Raw genomic sequence first — 13,631 nt, 5'->3', positions numbered from 1 at the left:
CCAACCCCACGCCCTGGCCCCGCCGCACTCACCCGTAGCCGGCCAGGAAGCCCAGGCTGGGCGGGCTGACCTTGTCGCTGAAGATGACCATGGGCAGCAGGTTGCAGTCAGCCTGGCAGTCCTGCAGCTCGATGACCCACCACTCGAGGAGGCCGGCTGCCCCCGAGCCCACTCGCTCCCTGCGCAGCTGGACGCGCACGCCGAGGTAATCGGCCTCCTCATCTGGGTCGGAACCGGGAGGCGTCAGGCCGGCGCCGAGGCCACGGCCGGCACCCCCGCCCCGGCACCCCCGCCCCACTCACTGGGCTGCAGCTGCTTCACGGGGTTGGCTTCAGGCCCGTTGGGGGCACGGATGTACTTGGGGAAGAGGTGGGGGATGACCCTGCGGGGAGGAGGCCGGCAGGTCAGGCCCAGCCCAGCCCTCCCGCAGCCCCCCGGCCCCCAGGCCCCACTCACACGGACTGGTCCGAGGTGCCCTCCAGCAGGCTGGCCAGCTGCCTCCGGGCGGTGCTGTTGGGGGCCAGGCCCAGGGTGTGCTTCTCGTTGGTGTACTCCACCGTGCCGCCCTTGGCCAGGTCCCTACGACAGCACGTGGTGTGACCCCCCACGGCGTGCTCCCCACCAGCCCGGCCCCTCCTGTCCCGGGACGCACCTCTGGAAGTTCCAGGTGAAGCGCAAGGTGACGTCGGCGGTGCCGTTATACAGCTCCCGTTTCATCTGCGCCCGGCTTGGCGGGCTGACGCGCCAAAGCGCCCCGGAGCTCCCCTCGATCTGCGCCGTGACGATGTCCTCGGGGCCGTACTGGCTGATGAACTGCATGGCCAGCTGGGTGGAGGGCGGCAGCTCAGCGGGGCGCAGCCAGGCCCCCTCCCATCCCGGCGTCTGCGTTTGGGGGGGGCACTCACCGGGTGAGGGTCAAACTGCTTGGACAGCTCCTCATAGGCCTGGCGCGTGAAGGGCACGATGGACGGCTGCTGGGCGCTCATGGTGAACAGGGGCTGGCGGTGGGGACACGGTGACGTGGCGCTAGGGGAGCTCCCCCGCCCCAGGCCACCAGCAGCCACGGGAGGGCAAGCTCGCCTCCCAGACAGGGGGCTGCTCACCTCGTAGCCACCCAGCTTGAGGGTGACGGTGACGTCAGTGGGCTGGTTGACGACGCCGACCACGGACCGCACGAGGGACATGAAGAGCAGCGGGAACCAGATGATGGCCACGAGGAACAGGATGATGAGGCCGCCCATGCCGTACTTGACGATCTTCTTCTTCTTCTGCCCCTTGGGCTGTGGGTATCGCTGGGGGTGGGGGACACGGGGCACACAGGTCACCCGGCGCGCCTCTGCGCCGTGCCCTGAGCAGCCTGCCTCCCTGCTCTGTGGCGGCGGGCGCCGTGCTCTCAGGCTCCCCTGTGGCCCCCACGAAGTCGAGCCTTGACTGAGCATTGAAGCCGTGGCAGTGAAGACAGTGGGGACTGGGGAGTAGAGCCCAGAGCTAGAAACAGACCCTTCCTTTGCGACTCTGCAGAGGGGTGGCTGGACGCCCACATGCCGAAGAGTCACGTTGGGCCCTTAAAGCCTCGGCAAAAGTGAACTCGAACCTAAGACCTAAAACGGTAAAAGCCTTCGGGGCAAATCTCCCTCAGAAGGATCTAGTGTTCAGAATACACAAAGAACTCTCACAACGATAGAAAACCACCCAAGTAAAAGCCGGCAAAAAATGTGAACGGACGTCTCTCCAAAGGTGATACACAAGTGACCGACAAGCACAGGAAAAGATGCTTGACATTATTAGTCACCAGGAAATGAAAGAACCGCGGTGAGAGACCGCCTCACCCCTGCCAGGACCGGCGAGATCAGACAGTAACAAGTGGGCAGGCAGGATAGCGCCCCCCCCCGCCCCCGGCAACACCCACGCAGCTCCTCGGAAGGGGAGCCTGGAGCCCCCAGAGGTGCTGAGTTCCACTCCTAAGTGTGCACCAGGAGAAAAGCGGGCCCGTGGCCGCAGTTCTGGACGTGAATGGCCGTGGGGGCGTTTTTTAGGACACCCAGAAGGCTTATTACAGTGGAATACTACTCAGCCCCGAGAAGAAATGAAACCGTGACATGGCAGCGTGGATAAACCTGGGCTGCGTCGTGCTCAGAGAAGCCAGTCACGGGAGGCCACGTGTCCCGTGGTTCCACGTAAGTGGCACGATAGGAACGGGCACCTCCGTGTAGAAGATGGACTGGGGCCTGAGTGCTAGTGGGAGCGGGGCTTCTGTCTGGACGATGAGCACCGTCTTAAATTGTGCTGACGGTTGCGTAAGTCTGAACAGACTAGAAACCACCAAACTGGAGGTGTGTGAATAAAACTGCTAAAAAACCCCACAGAAACCCAGTTAACGTCTTAGTGCCCACACCATGACCCGTGCTAGTGAACCAGGGCCCGAGAAGCCAGGCCTCTACTGCCCGGCGTCTGCTCAGGCCCCTCTGTGGTTGGCCACCCCAACACGGCCACATTCACTGTCCCCTCGAAGAAGCCCCTTCTGGCCTCCAGGAAGTTTTTAGGACGATGCTCTCTGGACTCACGTTTCGTGGGCTGTGAACCCCAGGAGGGACCCCAGTGGGGAGTGACCCGTGTCCCCTGCTACCCCCGCCTCGGGGCCCGGGCACCTTTTCTGTCTCGCGGCTGCACTTGATGATGAAGATGTTGGCATAGATGTCCTCCACGCACATCCAGTTGGACAGGGACAGCGTGGTGTCCGTCCACACCCAGTCCATCACAGCCCGCAGCTCCACCAGGAACGGCACCAGCCGGAAGCTGCCGGAGGCCGGGGCACCGTCACGCGGGCCGCCGGGGAGGGCAGCCCTGCCAGGTGCCCAGGCCAGCCACACTCACCCCTGGAAGAGGAAGAGGTTCAGGTGGTTGTACTTCTTGGTGAGGAAGTTGCCGAGGATGCGGGTGGGGTAGCCGCAGCGGATCTGGTAGGCAGACAGGGCGAAGTAGATGCATTTGACGAAGTACCACAGCTGGGCCACCGCGTTCTGGCTGAACATCCTGGACGGGACACGAAGCCAGGTCAGGGTGCCTGTCTCGAGGCCGGAGCTCCAAGGTCCCCGACCCAACCCTGCTTCTGCCGGGCACCAGCAGGAACGTGTCTCCAGGCAGGGCCCGAGCCCCGGCACCTACCGCTCGGTGACAGCGGGCAGGATGAAGAACATCCAGAGGTGCACGGCCAGCACCAGGACGACCTGGAAGGCCAGCTTGCCCAGCACGGTCTTGCGCAGGTAGAGGGCGCGGTCCACGACCATGGTGCCGAACTGGATCAGCAACATGACCAGGAAGGCCTCCGGCACCTGGTCGTCTGACAGGGAAGACGTGATGTCTGTGGCCGCCGAGTGCTTCTGTGGCAGGGGAGCAGAGGTCAGGGGCGCGGCCGCAGCTGTGGGGCCCTGTGCTCCTGGGGGCCCGGAGACCCGACTCACCCCAAAGGCCCAGAATCCGAAGATGATGATGACGAAGTCGACGACGTCGGCCAGGAACATGAGGGCGTAGACGTCAGTGGCCGCCCTGTACTGAGTGTGCAGGATGTCGTGGAAGAAGCGCCGCACCGGCCAGTATGTGCTCCGGGCCCTGCAGGCGAGCCGCCTCAGTCCAGGCCCCGCTCCTCCCACCCACCCTGGCCTGGGCGCTCCCGGCCGGGTCACTCACAGAGACAGGCAGAAGCTCTGCAGCCGGAGCCCCAGGGCCCTCACTCTTTCGCGGAGGCGGCTCCGCCTCTTCTCGCTCTCTGCAGCCGCCGCCTCCGCTCCCACCTCCTTGCCGTCCTCGCCTTCTGTGGAGGAGCAGCCGCTGCTGAGAGAGCCTACGGCACGGGGGCTGGGCCCAGCTCAGACTCCTGACCATCCCGAGACCCCCAGGGGCTGCCATTGCCCCACCTCACAGACCAGACCGAGTGCAGGGAGACCCCCCCCTCCACCGAGGGTCACCAGCAGTGGCCGTCAGGGACGCGGCTGGGGCAGCGGCTCCACCGGGTGGGCTGCGACAGCTGTGCGTGGCCAGGCCCTCGTACCAGTGGCTGCCCGTCCTCTGGGTTCTGTGCTCTCCTTTCTCCTCCTCCTGAGATGCAGGCTGACGCGCCTCTCGTCACGGGGCTCTGGGGGCGTGTCCTTTGCTTCCACCGGGATGTCGTCCTCAGTGGGGGCCCTGGCCGCTCCTGGCTCCCCGTGGGGTCCCAGCAGGGCCGGCTCCTCCTCAGCCCCCTTGTCCTTCCCACCACCCCTGTCACGCTCCTTCGAGAGAGGGTCCTCGTCGTGGTCCCAGAGGCCGTAGCACTGTGGAGAGAGGTGGGGGGCTGGTGAGGAGGCCGGCGTGGCCGCATTGGGCAGCACACAGAGCGGGCGAGGTGGCCAGGCCCACGCTGGGTGTCCGGCCTGCCTCTCGGAGCAAGATGGCTGGGCGTGTGTGCCTGCGTGTGTGCGACCGTGTGCGCTGTGTGCGTGAGAGGCGGCTGTCCTGCAGCGGGGCGCATGCGCTCACCAGCAGCTGGGCGCGGTGGAAGAAGAGCACCATGAGCTGCAGCAGGTCGTACTTGACGTAGCTGTCGCTCTTCTCCAGGCCCAGGATGCGTGGCGGGAAGTAGGGCTTGTTTTCGTAGCGCCGCAGCACGGCGTGGCTGTTCCAGGGGAAGAAGCCAAACTGGAACAGGTACTTGGCGACCACCGTGACCTGCAAGGGAGAGGGGTCAGCGGGGCGCCAGCCCCCGACCCGCACCCCCACTGCCAGCCCGGCGATGCCCACCTCGGTGAAAACAATGGCTGTCATCCAGAAGCGCTTGCTGGGCCGTGGGATGGACAGCGTGGCCCACAGGAAGACCAGCACGGGCAGCACCAGGGAGGCGGTCGAGGCGGTGACCATGTGGTTGAGGATGATGACGAAGTAGCAGAGCAGCTCCGAGTGGGCGGCCACGCACTGGTACACGGCCTCCAGCAGCCGCAGCGCGCGGCCCTGTCCTGCCGCGAACCGCTCAGCCTCCTCCAGCTCCGGGATGTGCAGGCACCTGCGGGGGGACCAGGCTCAGAGCCTCTGCGGCCACCAGGCAGGCCTGGGCCCACCGGCCCGCCCGCCGTACACCCCTCCCCGCGCACCTGTCCAGGAGCAGCTCGCTGGCTGTGCGCATTCTGGTGCGGCCGCCGGCGGGAAGCTCCCGGGAGCCGTGCAGCGAAGCCCTGGGCTCAGTGACCATCTCTTCGCTGCTGCTGTGGGTGTTGTAGCTGGTGCTCAGGGGGCTGCTGATGTCCTCGGTCACGCTGCTCAGTGGCTCCTCCGCCCCCAGCCCGCTGCAGGAGGGCAGGGTCACAAGGTGGCCTGCGCTCCCCTCGGGCTCTGGGGCGGGCCTGGAGGGGTTCGGGGTCTCTGGTGGAGGAGGGCCCAGCCGCTGCCTGCCCCTGTGCAGCAGCCCAGGTGCCGGGGCTGGACCTCACTCTGGGCCAAAGCCAGGCCGGCGGGGTGGGTCCCCGCTCCAGCCTGAGCCCCCAGACCCCTCTCCTACCTCGGTGGTGTGCTCAGCGCATCACGGATCATTTCAGCTTCACTGGCGTACAGCTGGTCCAGCACGTCCCGCCGCACCTCTCCGCCCTGCAGGGCGGCGAGGGGCTCAGGGCAGCCGCGGTGGGCAAGAAGGCGTGAGGGGTGCCCTCAGTGGGCGTGGCGTGGAGTGCAGAGGGCAGGGGCGGCCCACTCACCCGCAGCAGCTCCTGTGTGAGCAGATAGCGTTCCGCGCGCAGCACGTCGCTCGTGGCGCGGTGGTGCCGCGTGAAGTCATGCAGCCAGCGCGTCAGCCCGTCCACCAGCGCCTGGCCCAGCACCCACAGGAGCTGCATGGTGCTCAGCGCGCGCTGCATCACGTGGCTGCGGCCTGCGGCGGGGATGGGGCAGGAGGGCGCTGGAGGGACGCCTACTGGGAGACCCCCAGCCCCCCGGCCCCTAGCCCTCGGGCCAACTCACCGGCCACCTCATCCTCCAAGCTCTCCGCCAGCTCTGCCTCCTGGCCTGGGTCGCCTCCTGGGCACAGGGGTGCCGGTCAGCACCTTGCAGCCCCACCTCCCTGCAACCCGCCGGCAGCCGGACTCACCTGTGGGCAGCTGCTCTGCCCGCTCCCGCCGCTGCTGGTGCAGCACAGTCTGGGCGTTGGTCACCCACGCCTGGTACGCCATCTGCAGGCCAGGGCCCTGGCTTAGCACTCGGCCTCCCCTGACCTTCTGACCCCATTAGCCGAGGGGCCTGGGGTCAGGAGGCCGAGCCGAGGGGCCTGGGGTCAGGAGGCCGAGCTGGGGGCCGTCAGCTCCGGAACTGGGGGGGGAGGACCGGGCGGTGCGTGCAGCCCACCCAGCGTGTCCTGCTTGTCAGCGCCAGGCCCCATGCTGAGAGCCAGGGGCCCAAAGATGCACAGGAGAACGTGTGTCCAGCACACACTGAGCCTGTCTCCAGTGGCCACCACGGGCCTGGGTGATCGGAGGGACACACAGCTGCCTGTGACCTGTACCCCCAGAGCCTGCTCTCCCCCTCGACTTGTGGGCGCAGGAGGTCGGGATGGGGCCGGGTGGGCTCCCTAGGCCTTGGGGGCGTCCGTCCTCCTCGTGCGGCCCTAACCAGCCCAGGCGCTCACCTGGAAGGCACTCTGTGCTGACGGCCGGGGGTCCTCAGGCTGGGCCTCCTCCTCCTCCTCGCTGTCAGACTCGAACAGGAAGTAGTCCCCGGAGTGGATGACTGTGGGCAGGGGTCACTGAGAGCTGGCCGCCCCCACGGCTGGGCTTTGCCCCTCCTTCCTCCTCCCCCGCACCCTCGAGTCCGTCTCCTTGGTTTGGGGTAGGTCCAGTAACAGCCTGGCCCCACCGGGTTCCCTCAGCCGCCTGTGACCCTGGGCCAAGGCTTGCACGCCACCCTTCCCCGAGGGATGGCCACAGGGGCTGGGGGCCTGTGGCACGTGCACGGGACACGGGAGCGGTGGGACTGGGTGAGAGGAACGCATGGGGGCAGGGCGGGGAAGGCAGGGACGGTGCCGACCAGCAGCCGGGACCCAGACTTCCGAGCCCGAGCGTTAGGAAGCAGGAGGCAAACAGGGCCTGTTGTCGGGGACACGGCCCAAGGCCTGAGAGCCCGCACACACGGCTCCTGGGGGGCGCTGGCCAGGTCGGCGCAGGGCGCGCTCCCTCTGTCCCGGGGGGAGACAGCGGCCAGGGTGGGGGAGGCCTGCGTGGCGTGCAGCAGCTCTGAGAGGGCAGCCAGGGCGGGCCAGGTGGGGGCAGTACCTGTGGCGTGGTCCAGCCAGGGCCGCCACCACTGTGGCCGTGGCGAGGAGGAGCCCCCTGGACTGCCGGGCCCTGTGGAGAGGCGGGGTGAGCGTGAGCCAGCGGGGAGCCCCCAGGGCAACGAAGGGGCCATGTGTGGTGCCACGGGAGGGGGAGAGGACAAACCACAAGTGCAGACGGATAGTCAGGGGCCGGCCATGTGGCCTGTGGGGACAGAGAGTGACCAAGCAGCACAGGGTAGTCGGGCCGGAAGCCCCGTGGGATGTCACACAGCACAGACACAGGCAGGCTCCAGCGGGCACGGACGCACGGGTACACAGGGCCTGCTGAGGCTCTGTCCACACTCACCTGGCTCCTGGCTGGGGTCCAGGGCGCCCTGAAGGTGGCCGCGGCCGGCCCGGCCCTGCCTGTGCTTCTCCTGCTTGGCCCGGATGCGCTCCATCCTGCAGGGCGCGAGGCGGCTCAGTGCCGGGCAGGGCGGGGCCAGAGAGCCCGTGGCCCCACCCACACGGCACCTACTGTCTTTTCAGCTGGGCCAGCGACTTCTCCTCCGCCCTGCGGTGGAGCTCGATGGTCTTGAGGTTGGCAGCGTTGTAGAGGGCAAAGCCCCTGTGGGGCAGCGAGGGGCGTGGGGCATCAGCTCCGGCTCCGCCAGGCATCCCAGGTCCTGCCCGCTCACAGCAGCAGGGGCCCAGCCCACCGAGCTTGACCCCTGCCTTGTCGAGTGCTGCTTCTGTGAGAGGGAGACCCTCCCGCAGCCTCCAGTTTTACGGGGTAGAAGATGCGGGGGGCGGGGATGGGAGAGCCGCTGGCCCAACAGCTGAAGTGCGGGGACGCACCCTCGGGCCAGCGCGGCGGCCACAACCGGCCCGAAGCGCCAGCTGGTGCCAGAGCCCGGGCCGAGGCCAGGTACCACCGGGTCTGTCTCCTTGGTTCTCCCTCTAGGGGACGGGTCACGTCGCGGGGGGCCCACCTGGAGGCCTGCAGGGCAGTGGCGCGGAGCTCGGCCCGGACGTGCAAGAAGTAGTAGCTGAGGAAGACGCGGCGCTGCAGCAGCAGGAACAGGAAGCAGACGCTGTCCCACAGGACGCCCGCCTCCTCCACCGGCAGCAGGCAGTCCTGGTCGCGGCCCAGCATCTCCTTGGCTGCGGATGGACGCCAGCCAGGTCAGGGTCCTGGAAGCCGCGTGCGTCCCCACGCGCCTTGGGGCCCCGGCCGCCTGCCTCGCCCACTCACGGTTGTAGTAGCCTTTGACCGTGCACACGAGGCTGAAGAGCTGGATGACCCAGCAGAAGCTGCTCTGCATCTGCTCCACGAAGACGCAGGACAGCAGCTGAGGGCGGGAGGAACGGGGTCAGCCTGGGCGCCCCGGGCGGGGGCTGGGGGCCGGGGGCCGGGGGCCGGGCTCACCGAGAGCATGTTCTTGGAGACGATGACGGTAACATTGTAGAGAATGAGGCAGTCCCACAGCACGAGGCGGGCGCGCGTGTCCTTCTGCTGCAGGCTGGTGCCGAACAGCAGCAGGTAGAAGCAGGCCAGCAGGTAGCCCAGCCCGAAGATGCTGACGCGCGTGGCGCCCGTGACGAACACCACCACCAGCACCAGCCAGAAGAGGTAGCGGAAGATGGCCACCTTCAGCATGTCGAGGTAGGACCTGCCGGGCGGAGCGTCACGCTGGGCCCTGGTCCCCGCCGCCTCCGCCGCAGCCCGGGACCAGAGGAACTCCCGGGCGGCCCCTCTGCTGCGGGGTCAGCCTCCGCCGCTCGCCCCAGCCACGGCGACGCCCCTGGCAGCGCGCGTCCTGGCTCAGTCCCGCTTGAGCCCAGGCGCGTCTGTCGGCCCCGGGAGCCCCGCGGCCTCTGTGACGCCCACCTGCAGTGGATGAAGTTGGGCACGGGGTTGGGCTCCCCTTGCAGCGGCTCCAAGCGGTCAGTGTTAACGCCTCCCATGAGCTGCCATTCCTCCGTGCGCTCGGCCAAGAACACCTGCCACTGCTGGGCGGCGCAGAGCAGCAGGAGGACATCACCTGGGGGCACACAGGAGGCCACTGCCGCGCCGCGCCCCGGGAAGCGCTGGCTGCACAGAGGCCTGGCCCACGACGGGGCGCAGGGCACGTCCTGCCCGGCTGCTCTCATCCCCCAGGCCCTGGGGGGCACAGGGGCTGGGCAGAAGCGTGCACGCGTGTTCACGCCGGCATCTACACACAGTGTGGATGTGCACGTGGGTGCTGGGGAACACGCCTGTGTTCTGCATGTGTACACGTGGGGGTCTGCAGACACCACACGGGTGTCAGGAAACGCCCACGGGAGCCTGACTGCACACCATGTGGCATCAGTATGTGCACACCTGTGTCCTCCCCCACATCCATACTTGTGTGCACACCCATGCCCACCTGTGTCCACACTTGCACGCACACCTGCGCCCACACCGTGTGGCAGGAAGTGCGCATGTGAGGTGGGCCCGTGGGACCAGACACGCTCACGGAACACACGCCCCCACAGGGAACTGTAGAACTGGACCAGCCGGCAAGGCCTGGATGATGCAGCCCTCGCTGGCCGGAGAGGAGGGTCGGCGCCCGCCTGCCACCTACCCCGCAGGAACCCGCACGGCCAGCAGTGCCGCGTGTGCACGAGGGGCCCTGGGGGACTCACTGATGAGGTTGGTGGCGTTGGGGGCACTGAAGAAGTCAGGCAGGTAGAGCCACCGGATCAGGGCAGAGTTCACGGGGACAGCCCGGCTCCAGCGCCACGGGTAGTCTGTGGGAAGAGGGTGCCCATCACCCACCATCCCAGCCCGTCCCCAGCGTCCCCCGGGCACCCACTCCCACCCGCAGTCTCCGGAGCGCGCAGGACCAGACAGCCCAGTTCTCACGGACGTGTGCCCAGGCGCCAGTGGCTGGGGAGGGGGTACATGGGCAGGTGGGCGGGCACGGCCCCGTGTGTGGGCCACGGTCAGCGTGGACCTGAATGAGGCTTCATTGCGCACCTGTCAGAATGGCTAAATAAAACCGTGTGGATGCCAAGTGCTAGCGTGGAGGTGAAGGGGCCGGGACCACCCTGGGTGCTCATCCCGGAGAAATGAAAACCGCGGCCACACAAACACCTGTGCACCGCCAAACGAACGAACGTCCACAGCCCCTTATCCCCGACATCCCAGACCTGGAAACGGCCCAGTGCCATCCACGGGGGGAAAGGTCAAGCCAACTCTGGTGCATCCAACCCGAGGAAAACTGCCCAGCAAGGAACGTGAGCAAAGCGTCATCCAGGCCACAGCCCGACGCACCTTAGCTGCATCTCATGAGAGAAGGCCAGACCCCTAGGTTACACCATCCAAAGGCAAAACATAGGGATGGAGACCACGGTGGTCGCTGGGGACGGGTGGGGGGCAGGGACCTGGGGACGGACCAGCTCTACATGCTGGTCAGCACCACTGAGTGAATTCTACTACGTGGCTGGGGAAGCCCGGGACGGAGCGCAGACTGACGGGTGACCTAATGGGACAGCGTGTGTGTGACGCACCTCCCGGGAGGGGCCGGGAAGAAAGGAGCTGCCCTAAGTAGCTTTGCAAACGGTGTCTTGAGGGAAGAAAGACACTGTCCACCAAGACGAAAGAGGAGCAGTGACACCGCGTAGCAACGCGCACACCCAGGGCCAAGGTCTTGGTTTCTGAATTTCACCCTCCAGTGAAAGGAACCAGGCTCCGTGGGGCGGGAGCCAACTTCCTGGGGATGGAGGCAGGGGGGGTCCCGAGGCAGCAGCGCCTGGTGGGGCCAAGAGTGAGGACGTATCCCAGGGCCAACGCTGGGACGGTGTGAACACAGAGCACCAGCGACAGGCGTGCAGCAGAAGCCTGGGAATAAAGGCCCAGAGTCTCTACAGATGAGTAAACAACTGGACAGATCAGCGGGGAGAAGGAACAGCTCTTCTTCACAGATGATGCCGATCAATCGCCACAGGAAACAAAGTCACTGTCAGAGAACCAAACAGCCCCCGCGGGCGGATCCACCGAGCGCGCTAAAGCCAGCGGGCGCGAGTTCACACGGAAACAAGACTCCTGCCAGGTCCTAAGCTCGCCCTGCAAGTGAACACGCGACAGTGACAAGCACCGGCCAGACTGGCGGAAAAGGGGTGTCACCACGATGAGACACACCAGCCCCAACGTGACACACTGAGACGGGCAAGTCACGGCTGTGGTTTTCTTGCCAAAAGCGCATAACCTGGTCTAAGGGAGAAACACCCGTCGGTGCTGGGTTGAGGGGTGTTCTACAAATGACCACTTCGTGTTCCCCACAGTCTCAAGGTGATGAAAGACAAAGGAGCCCAAGGGGTCTGCATGGGGGCCCCTGGGGACAGCCATGCGGGCCCGTGGTTCCGGCCGTGGTTGGTGGCCTGGCACCCATTTTGGTTCTTAACTTTGGGTGCTGTGCTGGGTCGCTTCAGAGGCTGACGTTCCCATCGGGGAAACTGGGTGAAGCACGTTTAGGAACTCTGCTCTGCTTCTGCTACTCTTCAGCCAAAACTCACAGACTGTAAACCAAAAGGGGCCTTTCACGGGGCAGGGGCCTGACTTCCAAAAATACTGATGAGGACATCGAAGTGCCTGCCGGGAGGGCGCCACGGGCACCTCTGAGACGCTCTGAACGGGAACGGAACACAGGATGGATTACACGGCGTTCAGACAGAACCCTACGCCCGCTGACAAGACAACAAGAAACAGAGCAGGGAGGGAGAGAAATCAAAGCTCCTTCTCGCAGAGAAGCCAAGTAACAAACGTACCAGGAAAAACAGAAATCGAAAATGTCCATTTTAGGAAGTCCCGCCAATGGGAGGGAGAGAAATCAAAGCTCCTTCTCGCAGAGAAGCCAAGTAACAAACGTACCAGGAAAAACAGAAATCGAAAATGTCCATTTTAGGAAGTCCCGCCAACAGGAGGGAGAGTCAGCAGACGTGGACACACGGGGCAGAGCGCTGGTCTCCTGACAGGGTGGTGGGCTGGGGACCCCCAACGCCCTGATGGCCACTTGACTCCCCGTCATGGACCATTCCTGCCCAAGCATTCACCGGTGTCTAAGCACTGGGGCACAACCCACAAATCCAAGTTCAGGGCTTTCTGTAAGCCCCTTGGCCTGACTCTGGAAAGATCACAAGGGACAGAGGCTGGGACAGTCTTGACCAAAGGCGACGGGAGAAGAGGACGGCCAAGCACTCCCGTCAGCTCCTGGTCAAGGCCAACAGCTACCAGGGACATGGCCCTGAGGACGAGGCCGCTGAGTATGGATGGTGCGTCAGACCGGGGTATCATCCAGGGATGGACGGCCGGGCGTGGTCACCGTCCTGAACACAGAGGGTCCCCGCCCTGGGTGTACTACTGAGCGCGGAACCCACACAGACTCCCGTTTGCCTGGGAAGAGCGTACAGCTGCTCCTTGGACTATTCTCCCAACCTCTCCGGTTGTTTGAAAGTTTTCAAAATAGAACGTTGGGCAAAAAGAACGCAGAGGATTAGGGGAGACCAGCGAGGGGGCCAGCACGGCCCCCGAGAGTCAACACGGCTGCAGCCCACAGAGTCCATGCACGGGAAGGAGGGGGCTGAGGCCACTCCAGGGGCTGGGATGCCCAGGTTGGGTGCAGCCGCGCACGCCCCACTCACCCCGCACACGCCCCACTCACCCCGCGCCCGCCCCACTCACCCCGCGCACGCCCCACTCACCCTGCGCCCACCCCAGCCCGCAGGCCACCCTGCTCACCGATGCACAGGGCGGGGGGGATGCCCAGGCACAGCAGGTACTGGTAGAGCAGGAAGAGCGCCAGGAAGAGGCAGTAGTTGGGCCAGAGGCGGGCGATGGCCTCACGGCGCCGGCGGGTGAGGATGGCCACCAGCCAGCAGCCGTGCAGGATGACCATGAAGTTCATGCGCTGCCCAATCACGTTCACGGCCATCAGGAAGCAGATCTGGGGGTGGCACAGGGGGACAAGGTGACCAGGATGGGGACACAGTGAGCTGGGGGAGGGGCCCTCCTGGCTCTGCCTCTGGGCAGCCTCGGGCGGTAGTGCTTGTGCCCAGGGTAGGGGCAGTGGCCCAGGCTCACGACGGCCCAGGCTCACGACGGCCCAGGCCACCCTCCTGGAGGGATGGAGAGGCTGGGCACGTTTCCACGGTGGGGGGGGGAAACCAAGGTAGGGGCTCCGTGGCGGAGTCGAGACTCAGCCCGTCTCCCGCCGGGGCCCCAGCCCCCTGCCCTCACCCTGCAGGCCCCTCTCCAAGCAAGGCCAACTCAGCTGGAGGACCCAGCACCCTCGGTGGCCGCCCCCCTCCCCCCGCCCTGGGCCTGCCCATTGCAGAAGGC

The 13,631-nt window shown here is 66.2% G+C and overlaps 1 protein-coding gene across 5 annotated transcripts in view; it reads right to left on the bottom strand.

Moving 5' to 3' along the window:
* The window catches only part of PIEZO1 (piezo type mechanosensitive ion channel component 1), a 55,086-nt gene that overhangs the window by 494 nt on the left and 40,961 nt on the right, over positions 1–13,631 (bottom strand). For 2 of the 5 annotated variants that reach the window (XM_057534748.1, XM_057534751.1), the window contains 29 exons: positions 13,032–13,236; positions 9,938–10,042; positions 9,159–9,312; positions 8,697–8,940; positions 8,523–8,619; positions 8,260–8,431; positions 7,806–7,895; positions 7,635–7,729; positions 7,287–7,358; positions 6,644–6,744; positions 6,110–6,191; positions 5,983–6,039; positions 5,721–5,893; positions 5,528–5,613; positions 5,124–5,372; positions 4,777–5,035; positions 4,516–4,704; positions 4,049–4,310; positions 3,688–3,811; positions 3,462–3,609; positions 3,166–3,380; positions 2,875–3,033; positions 2,649–2,796; positions 1,104–1,292; positions 906–998; positions 653–825; positions 457–579; positions 303–382; positions 33–222 (listed from right to left, as the gene is read on the bottom strand). In XM_057534748.1, the coding sequence (XP_057390731.1) occupies positions 33–222; positions 303–382; positions 457–579; positions 653–825; positions 906–998; positions 1,104–1,292; positions 2,649–2,796; positions 2,875–3,033; positions 3,166–3,380; positions 3,462–3,609; positions 3,688–3,811; positions 4,049–4,310; positions 4,516–4,704; positions 4,777–5,035; positions 5,124–5,372; positions 5,528–5,613; positions 5,721–5,893; positions 5,983–6,039; positions 6,110–6,191; positions 6,644–6,744; positions 7,287–7,358; positions 7,635–7,729; positions 7,806–7,895; positions 8,260–8,431; positions 8,523–8,619; positions 8,697–8,940; positions 9,159–9,312; positions 9,938–10,042; positions 13,032–13,236 (4,334 nt within the window). Of the gene's footprint in view, positions 1–32; positions 223–302; positions 383–456; positions 580–652; positions 826–905; positions 999–1,103; positions 1,293–2,648; positions 2,797–2,874; positions 3,034–3,165; positions 3,381–3,461; positions 3,610–3,687; positions 3,812–4,048; positions 4,311–4,515; positions 4,705–4,776; positions 5,036–5,123; positions 5,373–5,527; positions 5,614–5,720; positions 5,894–5,982; positions 6,040–6,109; positions 6,192–6,643; positions 6,745–7,286; positions 7,359–7,634; positions 7,730–7,805; positions 7,896–8,259; positions 8,432–8,522; positions 8,620–8,696; positions 8,941–9,158; positions 9,313–9,937; positions 10,043–13,031; positions 13,237–13,631 lie in introns of those variants that run through there. The other 3 variants (XM_057534749.1, XM_057534750.1, XM_057534752.1) reach the window with 3 other exon arrangements.

This window comes from Balaenoptera acutorostrata, chromosome 19, assembly GCF_949987535.1.
Source record: "Balaenoptera acutorostrata chromosome 19, mBalAcu1.1, whole genome shotgun sequence".
NCBI classification, from domain to species: Eukaryota; Metazoa; Chordata; class Mammalia; order Artiodactyla; family Balaenopteridae; genus Balaenoptera; species Balaenoptera acutorostrata.
Note: the sequence above shows the minus strand (reverse complement) of the source record. Positions and strands in the feature narration are given on the sequence as shown.